The 26,266-nt window shown below is 45.0% G+C and overlaps 1 protein-coding gene across 2 annotated transcripts in view; it reads left to right on the top strand.

The window, feature by feature from the left end:
* The first annotated feature begins 1,596 nt into the window (after positions 1 to 1,596).
* kdm5a (lysine (K)-specific demethylase 5A) overlaps positions 1,597 to 26,266 on the top strand; it is a 224,200-nt gene continuing 199,530 nt past the window's right edge. For both annotated transcript variants that reach the window (XM_041215725.1, XM_041215724.1), the window contains exons 1-3: positions 1,597 to 2,044; positions 14,672 to 14,749; positions 25,228 to 25,350. In XM_041215725.1, the coding sequence (XP_041071659.1) occupies positions 1,898 to 2,044; positions 14,672 to 14,749; positions 25,228 to 25,350 (348 nt within the window). In that variant the 5' untranslated portion in view covers positions 1,597 to 1,897. The remainder of the gene's footprint in view (positions 2,045 to 14,671; positions 14,750 to 25,227; positions 25,351 to 26,266) is intronic.

Raw genomic sequence — 26,266 nt, 5'->3', positions numbered from 1 at the left:
CCCCCTCGCCCCTCTTTAATCTCCCCCCTCCCCCCTCTTTAATCTCCCCCCTCCCCCCTCTTTAATCTCCCCCCCCTCTTTAATCTCCCCCTCCCCCCTCTTATCTCCCCCCTCACCCCTCTTTAATTCTCCCCCTTCCCCCCTCTTTAATCTCCCCCCTCCCCCCTCTTTAATCTCCCCCCTCCCCCCTCTTAATCTCCCCCTCGCCCCTCTTTAATCTCCCCCCTCTCCCCCTTCTTTAATCTCCCCCCTCCCCCCTTCTTAATCTCCCCCCTCCCCCCCCTTCTTTAATCTCCCCCCTCCCCCCCCTTCTTTATCTCCCCCCTCCCCCCCTTCTTTAATCTCCCCCCTCCCCCCCCTTCTTTAATCTCCCCCCTCCCCCCCCTTCTTTAATCTCCCCCCTCCCCCCCTCTTTAATCTCCCCCCTCCCGCCCTTCTTTAATCTCCCCCCTCCCGCCCTTCTTTAATCTCCCCCCTCCCGCCCTTCTTTAATCTCCCCCCTCCCGCCCTTCTTTAATACTCCCCCCTCCCCCCCTTCTTTAATCTCCCCCCTCCCCCCCTTCTTTAATCTCCCCCCTCCCCCCCTTCTTTAATCTCCCCCCTCCCCCCCTTCTTTAATCTCCCCCCTCCCCCCCTTCTTTAATCTCCCCCCTCCCCCCCTTCTTTAATCTCCCCCCTCCCCCCCTTCTTTAATCTCCCCCCTCCCCCCCTTCTTTAATCTCCCCCCCCTCCCCCCCTTCTTTAATCTCCCCCTCCCCCCCTTCTTTAATCTCCCCCCTCCCCTCCTTCTTTAATCTCCCCCCTCCCCTCCTTCTTTAATCTCCCCCCTCCCCTCCTTCTTTAATCTCCCCCCCTCCCCTCCTTCTTTAATCTCCCCCCTTCCCCCTCTTTAATCTCCCCCCTCCCCCCCTTTAATCTCCCCCCTTCCCCCCCTTTAATCTCCCCCCTTCCCCCCCTTTAATCTCCCCCCTTCCCCCCCCTTTAATCTCCCCCCTTCCCCCCCTTTAATCTCCCCCCTTCCCCCCCCCTTTAATCTCCCCCCTTCCCCCCCCTTTAATCTCCCCCCCTTCCCCCTCTTTCATCTCCCCCCCTTCCCCCCTCTTTCATCTCCCCCCTTCCCCCCTCTTTCATCTCCCCTCTTTAATCTCCCCCTCTTTAATCTCCCCCTCTTTAATCTCCCCCCCTTTAATCTCCCCCCCTTTAATCTCCCCCCCTTTAATCTCCCCCCTCCCCCCCTTTAATCTCCCCCCTCCCCCCCTTTAATCTCCCCCCTCCCCCCCTTTAATCTCCCCCCCTCCCCCCCTTTAATCTCCCCCCTCCCCCCCTCCCCCCCCTTTAATCTCCCCCCCTCCCCCCCCCTTTAATCTCCCCCCTCCCCCCCCTTTAATCTCCCCCCTCCCCCCCTCCCCCCCTCTCCCCCCCTCCCCCCTTTAATCTCCCCCTCTCCCCCTCTTTAATCTCCCCCCTTCCCCGATCATTAATCTCACCGCTCCCCCTCCCCCTCTCTTGTTGTTGTTGGTGACAGGGCGGCGGCCATTACCTGCTCCCTGTATTGTTGGGCCCCGCCCCCCAGTGAAGAGGCCTCGGACTCATTTGCGTGCGGCGGTGTTTGTGTGTGTGAGGCGGCCCAGTGAGCTGGAGCCGGAGCTCGAGCCGGAGTCGGAGTGGAAGCGGCAGTGGGGGTGCAGAGCCGGCTGGACTGGGCTGTGTGTGGCCGAGGTCGGGCCCGTGCCTGTGGGAGGAGAAGCCGGTCGGTCGGGCAGCCGGCGGGTGGGGTGGGCTGGTCTAGCGGGCGGGGGTCTCTCCCCCCCCCCGCCCCCCCTTCCTCCCCCCGAGCTCCGGCCGCTCTTTGTCTCGGGGATTGTCGCCGATCGGATTCGCTCAGGTCGCCGCCATCATGTGGATATTTTCCGAGTTCATCCCGCCGCCCGAGTGCCCGGTGTTCGAGCCGAGCTGGGAGGAGTTCACTGAGCCGCTGGGCTACATCAACAAGATCAGGCCCATCGCCCAGAGGAGCGGCATCTGCAAAATCCGCCCGCCCAAGGTAAAGCCCCTTGCAGCCGCTGCTGATTGTAACTGTGGCTCGCTGCGGCCTGGCCTGGAGCCGCTGCTCCGAGGGGAGGCAGCTGGAGAACAGGCCCTGGGCTCGGGCAAGCGGCTGTGCTGCATTCCTGGGGCTGTGCACTGCAGCTGGGACATTGCAGAAGCTGTTGCTGGTTCAGCAGTGGGTGACAAACCAACTGTTCTCTTTCTATTTAAACAGGACAAGTAACGGGGAGAAAATTCCATTCCTCACTTGTAAAGATAGCCATGTAGGAATCAAACTGCACCATTCGGATCAGACACAGTGTGAACTCAAGTCTCCTTGCATGTGGCCATGAGTTTACAGAGTTCTGAGCCGTGGACATTAAGCAGATAAAATAAGCAAACTCCTCGGTGAAATCATACAATTTTACATACAGGAGGAGGTAATTTGACTCAACTTCCACCACCTTGTATGTTGTATTCCAGTTCATCATATCTGCTGTGTAAAGAAAAAAAACTAATATTTGCTCGTGTTCTTTTGCTGAATACTTTAATTTTTGCTTCTGGTCACCAACTCTCCTGCCAATGGAATGAAATTAGATTTGCAATCTCTCATAATGTTGAACCCCTACGTTGTCCTTTCAACTTTGTTGATCTAAAGGGATCAAAGCTTCTCATCCCTTCACACAACTGAAGTCCTTCATTCCTGGTACTGTTCTAGTAGATTTTCTCTACTCGAGCTTCCAAGCTTTTGACTCTCTGCAGTGTGGTGCCCAGAATTGGAAACACTACTCCAGTTGGGATCATGTTTTCTTTTATTCATTCATGGGATGTCCCAGTCTCCGATTACTAGCATTTGATGCCATCCCTAATTCCCTTTTAGAAGGTGGTAGTGAGATGTCTTTTTGAACTGCTGCAGTACCTGCTGTGTGGGGTTGGAGGGGGGACTTGCAGAGGCTATTGAGGAAGCCTTGGCAAGTTACATAATTAGTGATTTGTAAATTTTTACCATAGCACACTTGCATTTGTCCTTTGCCTTTTAGTAAAGCCAAGGATCCTGTTTGTTTTTTTAAACTTACCAATTTGTCGTGTCACCTTGAAAGACTTGTGTTCATACACCCACACCCTTTAAGTGTGTAGTTGCATTAGCAACTCCTCCAATAATAAGCAGTCTGTGCCCACACGCAACAAAAGCTGGACAACATCCTGGGTTGTAGTGATGTGGAAAATAACATTTACTGCACACAACTGCCAGGCCTTGTCCATCTCCAACAAGGGAATCTAACCAACTTCCTGGCATTACTATTGCCAAAACTCCCACCATCAATATGCTGGCCAGGGTGGGGTTTGGGGGAAGTCACTATTGACTAAAAACTTAAAGGGAGCAGCCTTTAGGCTTAAATTTCCCAAAGCCTGTCCACCATGTACAGTGCAGAAGTCAGGAGCGTGAGGAATGCTCTCCACTTGCCTGGGAGTGCAGCTTTGACAACACTCAGATAATCATAGAAATTCATAGCTTGAAAGGAGGCCATTCAGCCCCCTGTGTCTGTGCTGCTGACAAAAAACCATTCAGCCTAATCCTACTCTCTAGCACTTGGGTCTTAGCCTTGTAAGTTACAACAGTTCAAGTACATATTCAAGTACTTTTTAAATGTTTTGAGGGTTTCTGCCTCTACCACCTTTTTTGGGCTGTAAGTGTAGATCCCATAGAATACCCTGTAAATCTCTTACCCGAAATATATATGTCCCCACCCCCCCCCACCCCCAACAAAGTTATGGACTCCTCAAACCAAGGGGAATCGGGCCTTCCTTTTCTTATGATCACTGTAGAGATCAATAATCTTTTTAAAAGAAAAAGTTTCCCAAATGACCCAACGGAATAAACCGAAGAACGGTATTTCACTTTGACTGGTACGCACCAACCAAAAACATAATTCATACATTGATAGGTAAATGACATTTCAAATAAAGAGGTAAATTTCACTAAATAGTTGATGCAACAAAGATACATTGTTCAAGACTGCAGGCACTCCCTCCTCAGCATATAGGGCACTAAACTCAGCCTCTGAGTCCCACAGCCTCTGTATTCCCCAGGTGGAGATTCAGTTCCTTTGCTCATACAGGAAGAGTTAGGCCCAGACAACAGTATCACCACATCTGATTTCCAGAGGGCCCTAAAAGGCTTGTCCTTCCCAAACTTCACTGCTGAGCTCCTGGAATCTGCCTTTTGGTCTACTTTGTCACCTATGCCACAACTTCCCACCTCACTGCCTTACACCAACAGTTTCACAGTTCCTGTCCCATTCTCTGAATTCTCCCTGCTTCCTCACAGGAGATCTGTGTCTGTGTGAGTGTCTTTGTTTTTTGTACAGGTAGGCTGGAACTCAATACCCAATTACTTGTCTAGTTGCTATTTCCTCTTTTCAATTCTCATCTAATGACAACCTGAGATCACATGGGCATTTTTCAGAACTCAGATGTTTGCTAGGAATTTCAATAACACCTTTTCCAGTGGTGTTCTCTCTTTAGATTTAAAGGGACATTTTAGAACATAAATGTCTTGCAACATTGAACATTCATGGTGCTTTCCACTCAATCTAGATACATCATAATTGCACACATTTAATTGGGTCTTCCTTCACTCAAGAAGCTCAACAACATCCAGGTCAAAAGGATTGGTACCCCATTCACCACCACCTCATTCACTCTCTCGGTCAACATTGCACCATGCCTGTAGTGTGTGGCATCTTACAAAATGCACTGCAGCAACTTGCCATGGCTTCTTCAACACCATGTCCTAAACCCGGAACCACTAGAATAACAAGGGCAGTAGATGCATAGGAACTCCACCACGTACAAGCTCCTCATCCCATCCTGATTGGAAATATATTACTGTTCCTTCACTGTGGCTGGGTGAAAATCCAGAAGCAACTTTCCTAGCAGCACTGTGGGTGTACCTGTAGTATAAGAGTGGCAACAGTTCAAAAAGGCAGCTCACCGCCACTTTGTCGAGGGCAGTTGGGGATGTGCGATAAATGCTTGCCTTGCCAGCGATTCCCACAACCTGTGAATAAATTTTTAAAATTATCATTTAGTTTACATTGTTTAATTCTTCCAGTGAAAATGCCTCACTTCTGTTCAGCAAAGTATATTAGCCATGAGTCTCTTGGTGCTCGTGAAGTTTGCTACTGTTTTATTGTTTGCTATATTCCTGAATTTAGTGTCCTCTCTTGAAAGTATGTCCTTTATATCCAACTCTATGCCATAATACTGACCTTTGGGGGACAGACACCACTGTTTTTCAGCCTGGAATGAAATATAATCATTCATCTCTGCTTTACTTCTTTGTAAGTCAATTTTGTACCATACAGCCTTTCATCTCATGCACTTTGGTTTCTAACCAGTATAATGTGCCATGCAATACGATCATGACTAATCTACCTCAGCTGCATTTTGCTTCACCCTCCCCATATCCTTCAATTCCCAAGTGTCCAAAATCTACTGATGTCTGACTTGAATGTACTTGATAATTGAGTGTCCTTAGCTCTCTGGGGTAGTGAATTCCAAAGGTTCAAAGCACGGTGAAGAAATTTCTCCTTATCTCATTCCAATATGGCCACACCCTTATCTTGAGACTATGACCCTTAGTTTTTGACTGTCCAGTCAGTGGAAACAGCCTCAAAACATGCACCCTGCCAAACCCACTGGGAATTTTGAATGTTCCAATGAGAGAACCTCCCCTTCTAAACTCGAGGGAATATGGGCCTAGTCAATGCAATCTCTTCACAGGATGATCCCCTCATCTGAAAAATCTGGTGAACCTTCAGTGATTACCTCTGAGGCAGGCATATCCTTCCTTGGGTACGGAATCCAAAACTGCGCACTCAGGAATATAGGAGTACTCCAGGTGTGATCTCGCCAAGGCCTTATATTTTTGCAGTACAGCTTCTTTACTCCAATCATCCAATCCCTTTGTAATAAAAACTAACATGACATTAGTTTTCCTAATTGCTTGCTGTACCTGCATGCTACTTTGTGATTTGTGTACAAGGACATCTAGCCCCCCTGAATACCAATAATTTGGTCGTCTCTCACCATTTAAAAATTATTCTATTTTTTTACAAAAATGGATAACTTCATATTTCTCCGCAGTACCTTCACCCGTCAACATTCTTCCCACTCATTTAACCTGTAATAACTTTTGTGCAACGCCTTGCCGAATACATTTTGAAAATCCAAATATACTTACTACTGGTATTCTTGCGAAATGTCCTGAGGAGTGCAAGACAAAAACCTTCGACATGTCTTTTTGTTTTCAGTAATACTCAAGTTCTGTACTACCAAATGACTATTTGTCTTGGAATATTTATTGTCCACTCTGCAACCGCATCTCTGTAATGGCTATTTCAAACCACGTAATTTCAGTCAATGGTATTCATCTATTTTGTTGTGGATACTTCACACATTTGAGTATATTTCTACAGTACTTTGCACTTTCAGTATTCAGCTTGCTTCTCTATTATGAACCTGACATTTATCATCCCTTTCTGTTTTATTTTAATTTTTATATCTATAGTCATCCAGAGTGCTCCAGCTTTAGATGTCCTTATTCCCCTTCTGGAAATGTTTAGTCTGTCCTCAAAACTATTTTCTGTTTGGAAAATTACTAATTTATTGTTTTACCTACTAATCTTTGATTCCAATCCATGTAGGTCAGGTGCTTTCTCAACTGGTTGAAATGAGCCCTCCTGCAATTGAATATCTTCATGTTTGATTGTCCATTGCCCCGTTCCATGACTGCTCTAACCCTAATGATATCATGATTACTGTTTCACAAAGGATCCTCCATTTTATTTTCCAGAACGAGATCCTTCATTGCTTCTTTCCTCGTTGCACTAGAAACATGATTATGGAAGTTTTCTTGTATGTTTTTCAGGAATTTATCTTGCTTTAACCTTGTTGTTTTCCAAGTCTGTGAGCATAATTGAAGTCCCCCAGCATCATAATTCTGTAGTTCTTGATTTTTTTCCCTGAAATTTGGTTGTACTTTTCTCCTCTATTTCCTTTCCACTATTTGGTGACCTGTGTTATACACAAAGCATGATGGCTCTTCTATTATTCTTTAATACTAACCAAAATTATTCTTTGAAACCTCAATTGCACCATCTTTTTTCAGTGTTGTAACATATCTTTGGTCAATGCTGCCCTCTCTCCACCGCCCGCGCCCCCCCCCAATCTTTCCTGAATGAATTGCAGTCAGGAATATAAAGCTCTCCATCCTCGCCCTGATTGAGTTCGCCCTCGATTTATTGCTACTCTATCACAGTCCCATATATCATTTTATATCTGCAGTTGACCAACTTTATTTACCATACTGGGTGTATTTAAGCATGTGTAGACTCTTAAACCCATCCTAGTTTCCCTCATATTTTTCCCAGTCCGATCCCTTTTATTTCTGAATGACTTTTTCTCTCCTAGTCCTTATTCCTCTGTTACTATGCTTTATCCTGCAGCTTCTCACCTCTGCCAAGTTAGTTTAAACTCTGCCCACAACTTCACTTATCTCCCCATAAAGACATTGAGTACAGCCCCTGTTGCGGATGAAAGTTCATTTTGGACATTGGGACCAGTTCATCGTAGGATGGACCTAATGTGCCAGGAAGTGGAAGCCCTCTCTTCTACACCATTTCTCCAGCTATTTATTAATCTGCCTTTTCTTGTTGCTCTTTTAGTCACTAACATTGGCATTGAAAATAATCCAGAAATTGCACCTTTGAGGTCCTGCTCTTAACTTCCTCCCTGAAACTCCACCTGTAGGACCATGACTGTGTTCCTTCCTGTGTTGGTTGTAATGTGGGCCATGATTTCTGGCCTTTGCTCTACCCCTGTACTGACCCCAGAAAAAGTTTTGCATCTGTTCCATAATATCCTTTATGCTGGCACCTGGGAGGAAACACACCATGCAAGATCTTTTGCTACAGCTTCAGCTCCCCAGCAAGGTATGCTAGGTTTTCCTCTTTTGCACAATAGTTATTGATATTGTCCATCAAGGACACCAACCCTCCTGTTCTCCCAGTTTCAACTCGAATACTCTGGACCCCTGTGCTCTAAACTGAAAAAAAAAGCACCATTGATAATTCAGCAGTGAGTGCTCCTGCCCTTGGCCCTGCATTAGATTGGCTGTCAATCTTATATGCACCCTGATGTGGGATTAACTACAAGCTTTTGACGCAGAAGCAACAGTTGTGCCAAATGAGCTAATCTAATGCATTAGGAGGGCATGAGCTCCAATCCTGGTAACTCAAACCTGTTAAACAATCCTTGTACCGTTTCAACTAATTTGATTGAAAAAGAAAGTGGAGAATTTTGGGATCTGAACCAATATCCTGTATGAGGAGTTTTTGATTTTTTTCCCCACAGGACTTACAGAAAAAAACTGTTCTAATAACTGGTGCATAATTGCAAAAAAAATCTTGAGTTGATAAGTAAGATGCTTATGTGCTGCCCTTGATACTGTTTCCTTCATAAGTCAACAAATTGATTATTTATCATTTATTTCAAATTGAATCTTATGACCAATAGGGTTGGAATTAAGTGGTTGACACAGACATAAAAGTTATGATTTAGGTTTTATGTTTCTTAATGTCACTGCCCCAGTGAGTTTGACAATGTTGCCATGAGAGGTAACTCAAATAGATATGCCCATTCTATTGTTAATCTTTTGATTTCATTCTGACTGAAAAGACAGGAATAAAGCAGAATTTACTTAAAAGACGACAAATCTTTTGCAACAGAAAGGTATTTTGAGGCAGAAAAGTACATTTTAAAAAGAAAAGTTAGGAAGCAGCGAGGTTATTATGTTTAAGGAACATGGCCTATTGAAATGGGGAGGAAGCATGTGACATCATAAAACAATAAGTACCTATTAAACTAATCATAAACAAGGGGGCATAACCTTAAATTTAGAACTAGATCATTTGGAAGTTAACTTAAACATAGAAAGCAGGAGTAGGTCATTCGGCCCTTCGAGCCTGCTCTCCCTGATCCTCTATCTCAACGCTGTACCCCCGTGCTCTCCCCATATCCCTTGATGTGTATAGAGTCTGGACATCTATCTATTTCCTTCTTAAATATATTCAGTGACTTGGCCTCCACAGCCTCCTGTGGTAGAGAATTCCATAGATTCACCACCCTCTGAGTGAAGAAGTTTCTCCTCATCTTAGTCCTAAATGACTGACCTCATACCCTGAGACTGTGACCCTTGTTCTAGAACCTCCCCAAGCAAGAGGAAATATCCTCCCTGCATCCAGTCTGCCCTTCTCTGTCAGAATTTTATGTTTCAATGTGATCTCCTCTCATTCTTCTAAACCCCAGTGACCACAGGCCTAGTCGGCCCAATCTCTCCTCATACGACATCATTATGCCATCCCACAAATCATTATGGTGAACCTTTGCTGCACTCCCTTTATGGCAAGTATATTCTTTCTTAGGTAAGGAGACCAAAAATGCACACATTACTCCAGTTGTAGTCTCACCAAGGCCCTGTACAGCTGCAGTAAGACATCCTTGCTCCTGTACTCCAGTCCTCTCGCAATGAAGGCCAACATACCATTTGCCGCCTTAACTGCTTGCTGCACCTGCATGTTTGCATACAGTGATTGGACACCCAGGTCCCTTTGTACATCAACATTTCCCAATCTATCACCATTTAAATAATACTTTGGCCATTCTGTTTTTCCTACTGACGTGGATAATTTCACAGCATCTGCCATGTATTTGTTCACTTAATCAACCTGTCTAAATTGCCCTGAAACCTCTTGACACCCTCCTCATTGCTCACATTCCCACCAAGTTTTGTGTCGTCAGCAAACTTGGAAATATTACATTTGGTTCCCTCATCCAAATCATTGATATATATTGTGAATAGCTGGGGCCCAAACACTGATTCCTGTGGTACCCCACTAGTCACCAGCTGCCACCCGAAAAAGACCTATTTATTCTGACTCTGTTTCCTATCTGCTAACCAATTCTCAATCCATGCCAATATGTTAACCCCAATCCCATGTACTTTTACTTTACATGCTAACCTGATGTGGGACTTTATCAAAAACTTTCTGAAAATCCAAATACACCACACGCACTGGTTCTCCCTTATCTATTCTAATTACATCCTCAAAGAAACTCCGGGTTTGTCTTGTCAAACATGATTCCCCTTTTATAAATCCGTGTTGATTTTGTCTAATCCCGTTGATATTTTCTAAGTGTCCTGTTATCACATCCTTTGTAATGGATGCCAGCATTTTCCCTACTAAGGATGTTAGGCTAACTGGTCTGTAATTCCCTGTTTTCTCCTTCCCTTTTTTTAAATAGTGGGGTTATATTTGCCACCCTCCAGTCTGCTGGGACTGTTCCAGAATCTACAGAATTTTGGAAGATGACAACCAACACATCCACCGTTTCCATGGCCGTCTCCTTTAGTACCCCGGGATGTAGATTACTGGGCGCTGGGGATTTATTGGTTTTCAGTCCCATTAATTTCTCCAGCATTATTGTTTTAGTAATACTAATTTCCTTCAGTTCCCCCTTCTCACTAGACCCTTGGTTCCCTAATACTTCTGGGAAGTTATTTGTGTCTTCCTCTGAAGACAGAACTAAAGTAGTTGTTTAATTGCTCTGCCATTTCCTTGTTCTCTATAATAAATTCTCCTGTTTCAGACTGTAAGGGACCTATATTTGTCTTCACCATTTTTTTTCTTTTTACATATTTATAGAAGCTTTTACAGTCCGCTGTTATGTTCCTTGTAAGTTTATTCTCATACTCTATTTTTCTCCTCTTAATCAATCACTGAATTCTAAACTGCTCCCGATCCTCAGGTTTGCTGCTTTTTCTAGTAACTTTATATGACTCCTCTTTGGATCTAATACTCTGTTTAATTTCTTTTGTTAGCTATGGTTGAGCTGCTTTTCCTGTTGTGTTTTTGTGCCGGAAAGGAATGTATAACTATTGCAATGCATACATTTGTTCCTTAAATGTTAGCCATTGTCTATCCACTGTCATGCCTTTTGATGAAGTTCCCCAGTCTGTCTTAACCAACTCACGCCTCGTATTTTCGTAGTTTCCTTGGTTTATATTTAGGACCCTAGTTTCAGACTGGACTAATTCACTTTCCATCCTAATGAAGAATTCTATCATATCATGGTTACTGTTCCCTGAAGTACCCGCACAACAAGATTATTAATTATACCCTTCTCATTGCACAAAGCCAAATCTAGGATAGCCTGTCCCTAGCTGGTTCCTTGATGTACTGGTATATAAAAAACCATCTTGTACACACTCCAGGAATTCATCTGCCACACCATTATCACTAATTTGCTTTACCCAGTCTTTATGTAGATTAAAGTCACCCATGATTACTGTAAGCCCTTGTTACATGCAACTCTAATTTCCTGTTTAATGCCGTCCCCTACATTACCACTACTGTTTGGAGGAATATAGACAACTCCCACTGTTTTACGCCCCTGGTTGATTCTTCGCTCATCGCAGACTGACTCTACATCTAGATTTTCTGAGCCAATATCCTCTCCTCACTATCACCTGTCTGTCCTAAATATCGAGTCCCCTTGGATATTCAGTTCCCAGCCTTGGTCACCCTGCAGCCATGCCTCCATAACTGCAATCATGTTGTACCTGTTTACACTGTTAATTCATCTGCCTTATTGTGAACGCTCCGTATGTTCAGAGCCAGTACCTTTCGACTTGTCTTCTTAACATTTTTGCACATCTTTTTTGATACTATGGCTGTATTTGCTGCTAGTCCTAGTTTCCTCTGCCTTCTAGTTTTGCTTTCTACTTTTCTGTCTTTCATTCCTAATTTGTTTCCCCTTCTTGTGTCTCCCCATTCAGGTTACCATCCCCCTGCCTCTAGTTTAAACCCTCCCTCACAGTGCTACCAAATATCCCTGCAAGGATTTTGGTCCCGGTCCTGCTGGGGTGCAACCCATCCAGCTTATACAGGTCCCATCTTCCCCAGAATCAGTCCTGATGCCTCAGGAGTCTAAATCCCTCCCTCCTACACCATCTCTCCAGCCACGCAGTCATCTGGCCTATTCTCTTATTCCTGATCTCGCTAGCACGTTGAACTGGGAGTAATCCTGAGATTACTACCTTTGAGGGCCTGCTTTTTAATTTATTTCCTAGCTCTCTATATTCTGCTTTCAGGACCTCACCCATCTTTTTACCGATGTTGTTGGTACTGATATGGACCACAATCTCTGGCTATTCACCCTCCCCCTTCAGAATGTCCTGCAGCCACTCAGTGACATACTTGACCCTGGCACTCGGAGGCAACATACCACCCTGGTGACATGGCTGCGGCTGCAGAAATGTCTATCTGTTTCCTTATGATAGAATCCCATATCACTATTGCTCTCCCACTCTGTTTTCCTCTGTGCAGCTGAGCCACTTGTGGTGCCGTGGACTTGACTCTTGCTGTATTGTCCTGAGAAACCATCTCCCCCAGCAGAGTGGGAGATGGACCCTGGGGGTTCCTGCACTACCTGCCTAGTACTTTTACTCTGTCTGGTGGCCACCCATTCCCTTTCTGCCTGTGTATTCTTTGCCTGTGACTACCTTTCTGTGCGTGCTATTCACAAAGATCTCATCCTTGCGAATGCTCCACAGTGACTCCAAGCATAGCTCCTGTGCTGAAATACTGATTTTGAGTAACTGCAGCTGGAGGCACTTCCTGCACACATGGTCGCCCTGGACACCAGGGTCTGCTGTCTCTAACTTGCCACATTGCACAGGAAGAGCATTCCACTTGGCCGAGCTGCCCTGCTATGACTTACCCTTAAATTACTTTCTTTACTTTTACTTCCCCCGTTTAGAGAATATTAAGGACAGAAGAAATACTTATCAGGCCCTACTTACCAAAGCTGCGACTCTTACTGAGGAAAGGTAGAAATTGAAAGGATCACCTCCTGCCCTCTTCAGCGAACTCCCTCTCTCACCAAACTCCAACTGAAATTCTAATGTAGACCAGAGCAACATTCCAGTGCAGACAAAAGCAGCACTGTAGATGGTTTGCTTTTATGCTGTCCGAATCTAGCTTCTGAAACCTGTTTAATCCAGTTAACTAATTCACCAGCTGCAGTTGCAAGCGGAGTCTGTATGACCCCTGTTTTAAAGCTGGAATAAAACTCACCTTCTCCCAACCCAAAGAGCAACTTTTAGTTAGTTGCTGAATTAAAGAAAGATTAGACTTTAGATAGAAATTAACTCTTTTTAAAAGTCCCTCTCTCACCAAACTCCATCTGAAGTACTCTAATGCAGCACTCCAGGAGGCATTTAGAAGGTAGTGGAAATCTAGACCTCTGCCTCACCTGGGTATGTGCTATCACACTGGACGTGGCAGTGCAGTAGTATACAGTCAGGAGGGAGTTGCCGTGGGCGTCCTCTACAGTGGCCCTGAATAAGACTGCAGTGGCCCTGAATAAGACTGCAGTGGCCCTGAATAAGACTGCAGTGGCCCTGGTGAATTGAAATTTTCAAAACTGAAATTGATAGATTTTTGTTAGAAAACGTATTGGGGAGTGTGATGCAGTGGGTAGCATTCCCACCTGTGGGCCAGAAGCTCTGGGTTCAAGGCCCATTTTGGGACTTGATGCCATGGAATGTGTGTTCGTAGCATGGTCGAACAGGTTGCTTATCAGCCTGTAAATCCTTCCAATATGCTTGATGGCAGGAGATGAGAGTTTCCTGGTCAGCCATACTGCAGAAGGCAACAGCAAGCCACTGCAGTATTTTGCCAAGCATAACCATGGACCTTTCCAGTGGAAGTCCATGGTCTGCTTTGAGCACGGTAACTGAAGTAACTGAGCAAAGTGTCACAATAAATAGAGCTGAGGTGCAAATGATCTGTGATCTCAGTGGTGGAAACAGGATTGCAGCAACACTGGGGTCGATTGGTGTTTTGGGTTTCGCAGTACGGAGAGGGAGCCCTGCAGGTTACTATAAGCTTCAACACCTTACTTCTGTTAATTTACATATATCTCACTTGCTGATACACATAGACCTCTGTGCCAATATCATGATCATTCTGCAAGTTTATTAATGGGTCTCTGGATTACCAGTCCACTAACAATACCACTACGCCACCACCCACCCCTGTTTTGTTGCAGTCCTGCTCCAAAATGTTGTTTAATGATGTTGCCACACACCCCAAAGCGGGGATGTGAGACTGAGTTAAGAGAAACTTGAAAGATTGAGCTTAACTGAGGGGGTTAATATCTTGCCCCAAAGGTAGCACCTTTGATAATGCAGCACAAATTCAGTACTGCACTGAATGGCAACCTGCATTAGCTACTCAAGTGTCTGGAGTGAGACACAAACTACAGACTTCAGATTCAGATGAGAGTGTACCCACCGAGCCATGGCTGAGACCTTAATATTATCACCCATTTTAACTTGGATGAATTGGGGAGGAGGGGTGAGTAACAAAACCACATAAATTGAGTTGTCAAATTCACTCTTAGGAGATTGTCTTTAAGCATTGTTCATAAACTGACAGTTTTAAACATTTCCACTTGCCTATGAGGAGTAGCTGTAGACTTTACTTGAAACTTTCAATGTCCTTTTCCTTTTCAGGACTGGCAACCACCTTTTGCCTGCGAGGTGAAAAATTTCCACTTCACACCCAGAATACAGCGACTCAATGAGCTGGAGGTGAGGAGGAAACTGCATTGTGCCTGATGAAGCTTGACCAAATTGTTAATGAATTAAAAAGAGCAAACACTGCGAAGACTGGAAATCTGAAATAAAAACAGAAAATGCTGAAAACACTCAGCAAATCAGGCATCTGTGGAGACAGCGAGTTAACGTTTCAGTTTGTGACCTTTCAGAAGCCAGAGCAGAGGCATTGAAGGAGGAGGAGAAGGATGAGGGGTAGAGGGTGAAGGGGGTTGAGGGGTAGAGGGTGAAGAGGAGGAGGAGGTGGTGGTGAGGGTGGGGGGGTGGAGGTTGGGAGGAGGGAGCAGGTAAGAAGAGGAGGCGGCGGGTGGGACGAACAAAAACGCAAGAAATAGGAGCGGGAGTAGACCAAATGGCCCATCGACCCTGCTCCGCCATTCAATACAATCATGGCTGATCTTGGCCTTCCATTCCCCATATTCCTTCCTCTCCCTGAGACCCCAAAATCTATCTATCCCAGCCTTAAATATATTCAACAATGGAGCATCCACAACCCTCTGGGTAGAGATTTCCAAAGATTGAGTGAAGTATATTTTTCTCATCTCAGCCCTAAATAATCAGCCCCATCCTGATACTATTGCCGCTGTGTTTTAGACTCCCCAACCAGCAGTAGACCCAATTTATTCACCCCCTCATTATTTATTCACCTTCTCAATATTGGACAAGCTTCTAATCAAGTCAACCTTTGCTGTACTACCTCAAATGCAAGTATATCCTTCCTTAAATATGGAGACTCCATATACCAGATGTGGTCTCACCAAAGCCTTCTTTATTCCTGCACTCCAACCCTCTTGCAATGAAGACCTTTTGCCTTCCTAATTGCCTGCTGTACCTGCATGCTTACTCTGCATTCCTTGTATGAGCACACCCAAGTCTCTTTGAACATGAACATTTACAAGTTTCACAGGTTTGAAAAAATATTCTGCTTTTCAATTCTTAAGACCAAAGTGAATAAGTTCACACGTCCTGACATTATACTCCATCTGCCATCTTGTTGCCCACTCACTTAACCTATCTGTATTTCTTTGAGGTCTCTCTGTATCCTCCTCACAACTTAGATTTCCACCTATCTTTGCACCATCAGCAAACTTTGACACATTACTCTCTGTCTCTTCATCTAAGTCGTTAATATAGATTGTAAGGCCCCAGCACTGATCCTTGTGGCATTCCACTGGTCACAGCCTGTTAACTTGAAAAAGCACTGTTTATGCTCACCCTCTGCTTCTTGACCATTAACCATCTGCTATCCATCCTAAAATATTACACCTGACTCCATGAGACCCATTCTGATTCTACTTCACCATCTATTGAGGCCAGATCCTTTCTCACTAATGTCCTTATGTCATGCTTTACTTATCAGGGTTACCCTCATTCCTTTGCCATTCGGTCTGTCTTTCTTCAATATTGTGAACCCTGGAATTTTTTTTTCCCCGTCCTTGATCACCCTGTAACCATGTCTTTGTTGTGGTGATTCGATCTAAACCATTTACCTCTATTTGTACCGCTGGTTCATTTGTCTTATTGCAGATGCTTCGTACGTTTAGCTAAAGAACTTATAAATTCATTTTGTTACTTCTATTCCCTGCAATAACATTATTTGCTGATGTACAAATTATGTTAAACTCTGTCCGGCTTTACTCATTGTGACACTGCTCCATTGCCCTCATCTACACACCTGGTCACCTCTTTGAAAAATTCAGTTAAATTGGTCAGACATGACCTCCCCTGAACAAAACCATGCTGACTGTCCTTGATTAATCCCTGCCTCTCCAAGTGTAGATTAATTCTATTCCACAGAATTGCTCCTAATAGTTACCCCACCACTGAGGTTAGACTGACTGACCTGTAGTTCCCTGGTTTATCCCTTCTTGAATACCGGTACCACATTGGCTGTCCTCCAGTCCTCTGGCACCTTTCCTGTGGCCAGAGAGGTATTGAAAATTATTGCCAGCACCCCTGCTATCTCCTCCTTTGCCTCTCTCAACAGCCTGGGATAAATTTTACCCGGGCCTGGAGATTTATCTACTTTTAAGCCTGCCAGGCCACTTAAAACTTCTCCCCTTTCTGTTATAATTTCTTTAATTCTAGCACAGTCCTTCTGTACCCATGTCATCCCTCTCACTTGTGAACACCGACACAAAGTATTCATTTAGAACCCTACCTGTGTTTTCCGGCTCCACGCACAAATTACCACTATAGTCCTTAATAGGCCCTACTCTTTCCCTCGTTATCCTCTTACTCTTAATGCACTTGTAAAATAACTTTGGATTTTCCCTTATTTTACCTGCCAATATTTTTTTATGCCCCCTTTTTGCTTTCCAAATTTCCTTTTTAAGTTTCCCCTTACACATTCTATACTGCTCTCTGGTTTCCGCTGTTTTGAGCCCTTGGTATCTACCATCAGCCTCCCTTTTTCTCTTTATCCAATCTTGTGTATCTCTCGACATCCAGGGTTCCCTGGATTTGTTGTTCCCACCCTTTGTCTTTACTGGAATATGTTGGCCTTTATTCTCCCTATTTCCTCCTTGAATGAGTCCCACTGCTCTGATGCAGATTTACCTAAAAATAATTGCTCCCAGTCCACTCTGGCCAAATCATATCTCATCTTTTTAAAATCGGCCTTCCCCCAATTTAGAACTCTGTTTTCTGGTCCATCCTTGTCCTTTTCCATAACAACCTTAAATCTAACGGAGTTATGATCACTATCTGTAAAATGCTCCCCCACTGATAACCCTACCACTTGCCCGGCTTCATTCCCTAAAATTAAGTCTCTTATAGGACCTTCTAGGTACTGGCTTAAAAAGCTCTCCTGGATGCATTTTAAGAATTCAGCTACCTCTTAACCTATCACATTATGACTAACCCAGTTAATGCTGGGGAAGTTGAAATCCCCTACTATTACTCCCCTATTATTTTGACACTTCTCTGAAATTTGCCTACATATCTGTTCTTCTATTTCTCTCTGTTTGGGGGCCTATAAGTACACTCCCAGCAATGTGATTGCTCCTTTTTTGTTTTTATTTTTGTTTTGTTTTTAAGTTCTAGCAATATGGCTTCATTTGAGGAGCTTTCCAAGATGTCATCTCTCCTTATTGCTGTAATTGATTCCTTGATCAAAATTGCCGATATTCTGGAATATTGAGCTGCCAACCCTGCCCCTATCTCAACCATGTCTCTGTGACAGCAATGACATCATCCTTCCATGTGTTAATTTGTGCCCTCAACTTATCTGCCTTATTCGTCAGACTCCTTGCATTAAAATAAATACCATCCAATCTTGCCAAGCTCCCTTGTGCCTTAACTGGCCTATAATTTCTATGCCTTCCAGACTCACTTGCTCTCTCTCCTAATTTTGGCTGTGCATCTCCCCCTGCTGAACCTCCTCTCAGGATCCCATCCCCCTGCCAAGTTAGTTTAAACCCTCCCCAACAGCACTAGCAAACCCCGCTGCAAAGATGTTGGTCCATTTCTGGTTCAGTTGCAACCCATCCACCTTGTACCTCTGCCTCCAGAAACGGTCCCAATGTCCCAGAAATCTAAAGCCCTCCCTCCTGCACCATCTGTCCAGTCACGCATTCATCTGGACTAATCTCCTATTTCTAAACTCATTAGCATGTGGCACCAGGAGTAATCCAGATATTACTACCTTTTGCGGTCCTGTTTTTTAATCTGTGTCCTGGCTCCCTAAATTCTGCTTCTGGACCTCAATCCCCCTTTCTACATATGTCGTTGGTATGAATATGTACCACGATCTCTGTGTGTTTGCCCTCCCCCTTTAGAATGTCCCTGGCACCAGGGAGGCAGCATACCATCCTGGAGTTACGTCTCCGGCCGCAGAAACACCTGTCTGTTCCCCTTACTATCGAGTCTCCTACCACTATTGCTCTGCAACTCTCTCCCCCCCCCCCCCAATGCTGCTGAGCCACTCACACTGCCACTAGAGTGGCAGCACTCCCCAGAGGAACAGCCACTCTCACCATTTTCCAAGACAGACAAACGGTTCTCAAGCAAGGTGCACCCTGGGGATTTCCTGGCTACCTGCTTTCTTCTGACTGATGGTCACCCATTCGCCCTCTGTCTGCAGTACCATAAGCTATGGGGTGCCCACGGAACTCAGCCTCGCGGATGCACCTCAGAAATTCGGAGCTCAGGTAGCTGCAGTGGTGGCACTTCCTGCGCAAGGAGCATCTAGGACTTCCTACATGTTGCAGGCGGTACATAACAGGACTGAGCTGTCCTGCCATGCCTGCAATTGAAAAAAAACCCCTTGCTTTAAGTTAAATACAGTAAAAAAAAGTTAAATTATTTATGTCCTTTAAATAAAAACTAGAACTGTTACCTGTCCTTAGCTTAATCTGTTTTAAACTGGAGAAAACGTGGAGAAAAACACTCACCAATTAGCTCTCACCTTTGTGCTGATGTCACTTTTTGAAGCTTCCCCGCACTTGCGCTGGCTCCAATCTCTCCACCACTTTCTTGTGATGTCACTCTTGTTATTTTCAACGAGAACTGACTGCAGGACACTCTTCCCAGACTGCTTCATGGCAATGCTGACTGCAGGACACTCTTCCCAGACTGCTTCATGGCGATGCTGACTGCAGGACACACTTCCCAGACTGCTTCACGGCGATGCTGACTGCAGGACACTCTTCTCAGACTGCTTCACCGCGAAGCTGACCGCAGGACACTCTTCCCAGCATAGTCTCCTCACTCCATACATTCCCTTAGTCCTGCTTTGTTTTATTTATTCATAGGATGTTGTCATCACTGGCTGGGCCAGCATTTATTGTCCATCCCCAGTTGGCCTTGAGAAAGTGATGGTGAGCTGCCTTCTTGAACCGCCGCAGTCCATGTGGTGTGGGTACACACTGCTGTTAGGGAGGGATCTCCAGGATTCTGACCCAGTGAAGGTGAAGGAATGGCGATATATTTCCAAGTCAGGATGGTGAGTGACTTGGAGGAGTGCTTACTGGTGATGTTCCCTCGTGTCTGCTACTCTTAATGTTGAAGGCGATGGATGGGGTGCCAATCATGCAGGCTGCTTTGTCCTGGATGGTGTCAAGCTTCATGAGTGTTGCTGGAGCTGCACTCATTCAGGCAAGCGAAGAGCATTTCACCCCACGCCTGACATGTGCCTTGTAGATTTTGGACAAGCTTTGGGGAGTCAGGAGGTGAGTTATTTGCCACATGATTCCTAGCCTCTCACCTGCTGTTGTGGCCACAGTATTGATACAGCCCTGATGATTCATTCCCAAATTGCAATGCTGACTCAATTGCTTACTACAATAATTAACATCTACTCAAGGCAATCACTTACTGCTGAATGACAGCTAATGGTCACTTCCAGGTAGCTCCTATTTTAATAACCTGTTGTAGATTTAACTCTTAATCTAATTTTAAATTTGAGAAAAATATAACAGAATTTACCAGTTGAGCCAAATACCCGACTTCGCAATTGGTCCATGACGCACTCAGGCGTAGCCTCCTCTCCACCCTTCCACCTACACCACTTCCCCTCTTTCTCCTTCCTCTCATCCTTCCCCTCTCCCCGCCCCACCTCCTTCCCCTCTCCCCGCCCCACTTCCTTCCCTTCTCCTTATGTGGCGGGGTGGGGAGAGGAGAAGGAGGGGGGGCACTCCTCCTTCCTCCCCACTCCTCCTTCCTCCCCCTTCCTTCCACTCCCCACTCACACTCCTCCCTCCCCCTCCCCTTCCTCCCCACTCCCCACTTGTTGGAGATGACCATTGCCTGGCACTTAGGTGGTGTGAATGTTAATTGCCATTTATCAGTCCAAGCCTGAATGTTGTTCAGGTCTTGCTGCAATCAGACATGGCATGCTTCAGTGTCTGAGGAGTCGTGAATGGTGCTGAACGTGGTGCAGTCATCAGCAAGCATCCCCACTCCTGACCTTATGATGGAGGGAAGGTCATTGATGAAGCAGCTGAAGATGGTTGGGCCTAGGACACTACCCATAGGAACTCCTGCAGTAATGTCCTGGAACTGGGGTGATTCTTCTCCAGCAACCACAACCATCTTCCTTTGTGCTTGGTATGACTCCAACCAGTAGAGAGCTTTCTCCCTGATTTCCATTGACTCCAGTTTTACTAGGGTTCCTTGATGTCACACTCGGTCAAATGCTGCCTTGATGCCCAGGGCAGTCATCTCACCACTGCGGGAGTTCAACTCTTTTGTCCATGTTTGGACCAAGGCTGTAATGAGGTCAGGAGCTGAGTGGCCCTGGCGGAACCCAAACTGAGCATCAGTGATCAGGTTATTTCTGAGTAAGTGTGTCTTGTAAGTGCACTGTTGACGACCCCTTCCATCAATTTGCTGATGATCGAGAGTAGACTGATGGTCTGGTAATTGGTTGTGTTAGATTTGTTCTGCATTTTATTTACAGGACATAGCTCAGCAATTTTTCACATTGCTGGGTAAGTGCTAGTGTTGGAGCTGAACTGGAACAGTTTGGCTGGGGCACACAAGTTCTGGAGCACAAGTATTTAGTGCTATTGCCAAAATATTGTCAGGGCCCACATCCCTTGCAGTATTCAGTGCCTTCAGCCATTTCTTGATAATGAGGAGTGAATCGAATTGGTTGAAGACTGGCATCTGTGATGCTGGCGACTGACCACTGGAGGAGGCTGAGATGGATCATCCACTTGGCAGTTCTGGCTGAAGATTGTTGCAAATGCTTCAGCCATACCTTTTGCACTGATGTGCTGGGCTCCCCCATCATTTCAGATGGGGATATTTGTGGAGTATCTGATTTTAGTGAGTTGTTTAATTGTCTACCATGATTCACGTGGCAGGACTTAGATCTGATCCATAGCTTGTGAGATTTCTTGGCTCTGTCTATCACATGCTGTTAATTTTTGTTTTCATGTTGTAGCTTCTCTTGGTTGATTCTTCATGTTTAGGTATGCCTTGTGCTACTCCTGGCATGCTCTCCTGCACTCTTCACAGGGTTGACCCCTTGGCTTGGTTGTAATGGTAGACTGAGGGATTTGCCAGGCCCTGAAGTTGCAGATTGTGGTTGAGTACAATTCTGCTGCTGCTGATGGCCCACTGCGCCTCATGGATGCCCAGTCTTGAGTTGCTAGGTCTGTTTGAAATCTATCCCGTTTAGCACAGTAGTAATGCCAAACAACACAATGAAGGGTATCCTCAATGTGAAGGTGGAACTTTTTCTCCACAGGGCTTTGGGGTGGTCACTCCTACTAATACTGTCATGGACAGATGCATCTGCGGCAGGCAGGTTGGTGAGGATGAGGTCAAGTATGTTTTTCCCTCTTATTGATTCCCTCACCACCTGCCACAGACCCAGACTGGCAGCTACGTCCTTTAGGACTCGGCCAGCTTGGTCACCCATGGTGCTACCGAGCCACTCTTGGTGATGGACATTGAAGTCCCCCACCCAGAGTACATTCTGTGCCCTTGTCATCCTCAGTGCTTCCTCCAGATGGTGCTCAATATGGAGGAGTACTGATTCATCAACTGAGGGTGTGGGGGGCAGTAGGTGGTAACCAACGGGATGTTCCCTTGCCCATGTTTGACCCAATGCCATGAGACTTCATGGGGTCTAGAGTCAATGTTGAGGATTCTCAGAGCTACTCTCTTCCACTGTACGCACCTCTGGTGGGTCTGTCGTGTCAGCGGGACAAGACATACCCAGGGATGGTGATGGTGGTGCATGGGATATTATCTGTACGGTATGATTCCGTGAGGATGACTATGTTAGGGTGTTGCTTAACTAGTCTGTGAGACAGCTCTCCCAATTTTGGCACAAGTCCCCAGATGTTTGTGAGGATGACTTTTCAGAGCTGTGTTTGCTGTTGTTGATTCTGGTGCCTAGGTTGATGTTGTGTTATCCGTCCAGTTTCATTCCCCCTTTAGCCATTGTAATGTTTGATGGCCATTTCAGAGGGCAGTTAAGAGTCAACCACATAGCTGTGCATCCAGAGTTACATGTTGGCCAGACTGGGTAAGGACGGCAGATTTCCTTCCCTAAAGGACACGAGTGAACCAGATGGGGTTTTATGGCAATTGACAATGGTTTTATGGTCACTATAACTGAGACTAGCTTTTTAATTTGAAATTTAATTGAATTTAAATTCCAGATTTGAATCTGAGCATTAGCCTCGGTCTCTAGGTTACCAGTCCGGTGACTTTACCACTATACTATCGCCTTCCCCGGTTTAGAGACCAAATAAAAATCATCAGATAGTGGAGGTGAAAAAGAAGACAAAACTCACCTCCTTTCCCCTCTGTACCAAACTTCCACTAATGATGTCAGGACCTTGTTATTGAAGCACTCTTTGAAGCCACCTGTGTGCTACATTCTCTGCATGCCCCAGACCTTCCCGAGAACTGGTTCCATACTCCATGAAAAAGAAACCACTTCCTAAAATCACTGTATTCACCAAGTGCTGAGCTTCTTAATCTTATTTTATCTTCAGCCTCTGGCTGGGAGAGTAATCCATGGATTGCCTTGAAATTCTGTTCCAAAGCCCAGTTTCTAATATCAATTCATTGAGCAGGACTTCAGGCTTTTCTTTGCCTGTATTGTTGGCTCTCATTTGGATCACGATAATTGGTTGCTCTTCCTCCCCTCTATCATCTTTTAGAAATGTATTTATTCTAGCACTGAGACGCTCACTGGACTGTGGAAGATTGTGTATATCTCTTATTGAGCCTCCTATTACAATTACATTCCTTTTTTTATTCTTTCACAGGATGCAAACTTTGCTGGCTAGGCCAGCATTTGTTGCTCATCCCTATTTGCCTCTTGAGAAGGCAGTGGTGAGCTGCCTCCTTGAACTGCTGCAGTCCCTGTGGTGTATGTACACCCGTGGTGCTGTTAGGGAGTTCCTAATTGAAATGCAGACCTTGCCTGCTTTTGGTGATTGTATCCACTTGATTGTCCTGTCCCAAATTCTGATACTTCCTACAGGAAAGCCAGTGTTTCAAACTTGTTGGAGATGTTCCTGTACTAACCCATTCTTCCTTGCCTACCCTGACGTGTGGATCATTACTACTCCTTTTGTCTAACTGTTAGCTTCTCATTGCTCAATAGGGTCTCTACCTTTTAAACCCCTGGTCAAGAAGGTGCTTTCTCTCCCTGATGTTGGCAGATTTCCAGCCGTCTCAAGGCCTGTGACCCTGAGTTCCTGGAATCTCAGTTGTAGATACCATGCACAGATACGTTTGTCTGAGTCAGTGTCTGCTACTCAAATGCCACATTTTGTAAGAATTGTACGTCACCATCTTTCTTACGCTGCCAGGGTTAAAGAGAACTTGCTATCGGCTGGAGAGGAACTTGGAATGGTAGGGGAATAATCCAGCTGTTGTGGTTCACGTATAGAAGTTCTTACTCTAACCCTGTACTCCACTCCTCCCTGGACAATGTTGTTTTCCTTGCTCACTGTGGAGAGATTGTGGAAAAACGTTGGAATAAGGACTTGGAAATTTTATTTTCGGTTATTTGGTTTTTTAGTAAAGTTACGGATGAACTTCATTTCATTTGCACACCATCAGCTAGTTGGACAATGTTTATTTGAGGTGGAATACATTTTATTGCTCGAGTATCCTTCCGTAAATTCAGAAACTGTTCACATCTGAACTCCGCACTCTTTTTGAACCTCACCGACCTTTGGCACAGGAAGTCTAGCTGTTTGTCTGCAGTGTTTAGATTGCAATATTTGTGGTGAGTATGTCAAAAAGAAACTTATTACAGGTACAGGTATTTATTATCCAGTGATACATCTTACTTTTCTAGCCATTTTATTTACTTCACACTAGCTACCATAGGCTTCGGCTATTGTAATGTAAGTTTATATGCAGTATCCGAAAGCCCAAATTAGCCGAAATCCAAAATGCAGTTGGCTCCGAGGTTTTCAGATGGAGGATACTCGACCTGTATATAATTCAACTGCACAAAATTCAGATGAATATGCCAATTTTTCAATGTAGATTTATAAATTAATTTTGTGAAGAATGTGCTGAGGTACAAAGAAAACCTGGATATAGTGTTACACTGGAGAGATTGTGAGATGTATGTAAGAGTTTCATTACACTTATAGATACTCGTATATGGTGTGTGTACTATTGCTTCCTTCTCTTTAAAGATTGACAAGTTGTAATACTAAGCTGGAACTGTCACCTGTCACATTACTGATGAAAATGTGTTATCTTTTCCCTGCACCCCACTGAATAATATTTTGCCAGCCATTTTTTCCTCTGACTGAAATATATATTGTCTCCCATTAGAAGTATATTTTGCATGATAGATTTTAATCATTGATTATCTAGCCTATGAATACTTGCATTCAAGTTTTTACATTAAGGCTCAGAAAGCAAAAGTCCTGTTGTTAGGTTCAAGTGGCACTGAAATGATTTCTGAGTTGTACAGATTTTCAATTACATTGCCAACTGACCGAGGTGTTACGCTCTTTCAGGCACAAACGCGAGTGAAGTTGAATTTTCTAGATCACATAGCAAAATTCTGGGAACTGCAGGGATCCACGCTGAAAATCCCACATGTGGAAAGGAAAATGTTGGATTTATACACGCTCAGTAAGGTCAGAACAATTCTACATTTTTTTTGATGTTTATTTTGAGCACAGCAATTATAATAAGAACTAAAATTAAGTAATCAGAATGCCCTGTATATATTTTCATTCATTCATGGGATGTGGGCAATGCTGGCAACACCAGCATTTATTGCCCATCCCTAATTGCCCTTGAGAAGGTGATGATGAGTTGCCTGCTTGAACCACTGCAATCCATCTGGTGTAGGTACACCCATAGTGCTGTTAGGGAGAGAGATCCAGGATTTTGACTCAGCAACAGTGAAGGAACGGTGATATATTTCCAACTCAGGATGGTGAATGGCTTGGAGGGGAACTTCCAGGTGGTGGTGTTCCCACCTATCTGCTGCCCTTGTCCTTCTAGATGGTAGCAGTTATAGGTTTGGAAGGTGCTGTCTAAGGAGCCTTGGTGAGTTGCTGCAGTGCATCTTGTAGATGGTACACATTGCTGCTACTGTATGTCGCTGGTGGAGGGAGTGAATGTTGGTGGATGGGGTGCCAATCAAGCTGACTGTTTTGGCCTGGATGGTATCAAGCTTCATGAGTGTTATTGGAGCTGCACTCATCCAGGCAAGTCGAGTATATTCCATCACACTCCTGACTTGTGCCTTGTAGATGGTGGACAGGCTTTGGGAAGCCAGGAGGTGAGTTATTCGTCATAGGATTCCTAGCCCCTGACTTGCTCTTGTAGCTACAGCATTTATATGGCTAACCCAGTTCAGTTTCTGGTCAATGATAACACCCCAGGATGTTGATAGTGGCGATTCAGTGATGGTAATACTATTGATTGTCATGGGGCAATGGTTAGATTCTATTTTGTTGGTCATGGCCCGGCACTTAAGTGGCAATAACATTCACACCACTCGTCAGCCCAAGCCTGGATTTTGTTCAGGTCTTGCTGCATTTG

The sequence above is a fragment of the Carcharodon carcharias genome, chromosome 21, assembly GCF_017639515.1.
Source record: "Carcharodon carcharias isolate sCarCar2 chromosome 21, sCarCar2.pri, whole genome shotgun sequence".
In the NCBI taxonomy this organism is placed as follows: Eukaryota; Metazoa; Chordata; class Chondrichthyes; order Lamniformes; family Lamnidae; genus Carcharodon; species Carcharodon carcharias.
Note: the sequence above shows the minus strand (reverse complement) of the source record. Positions and strands in the feature narration are given on the sequence as shown.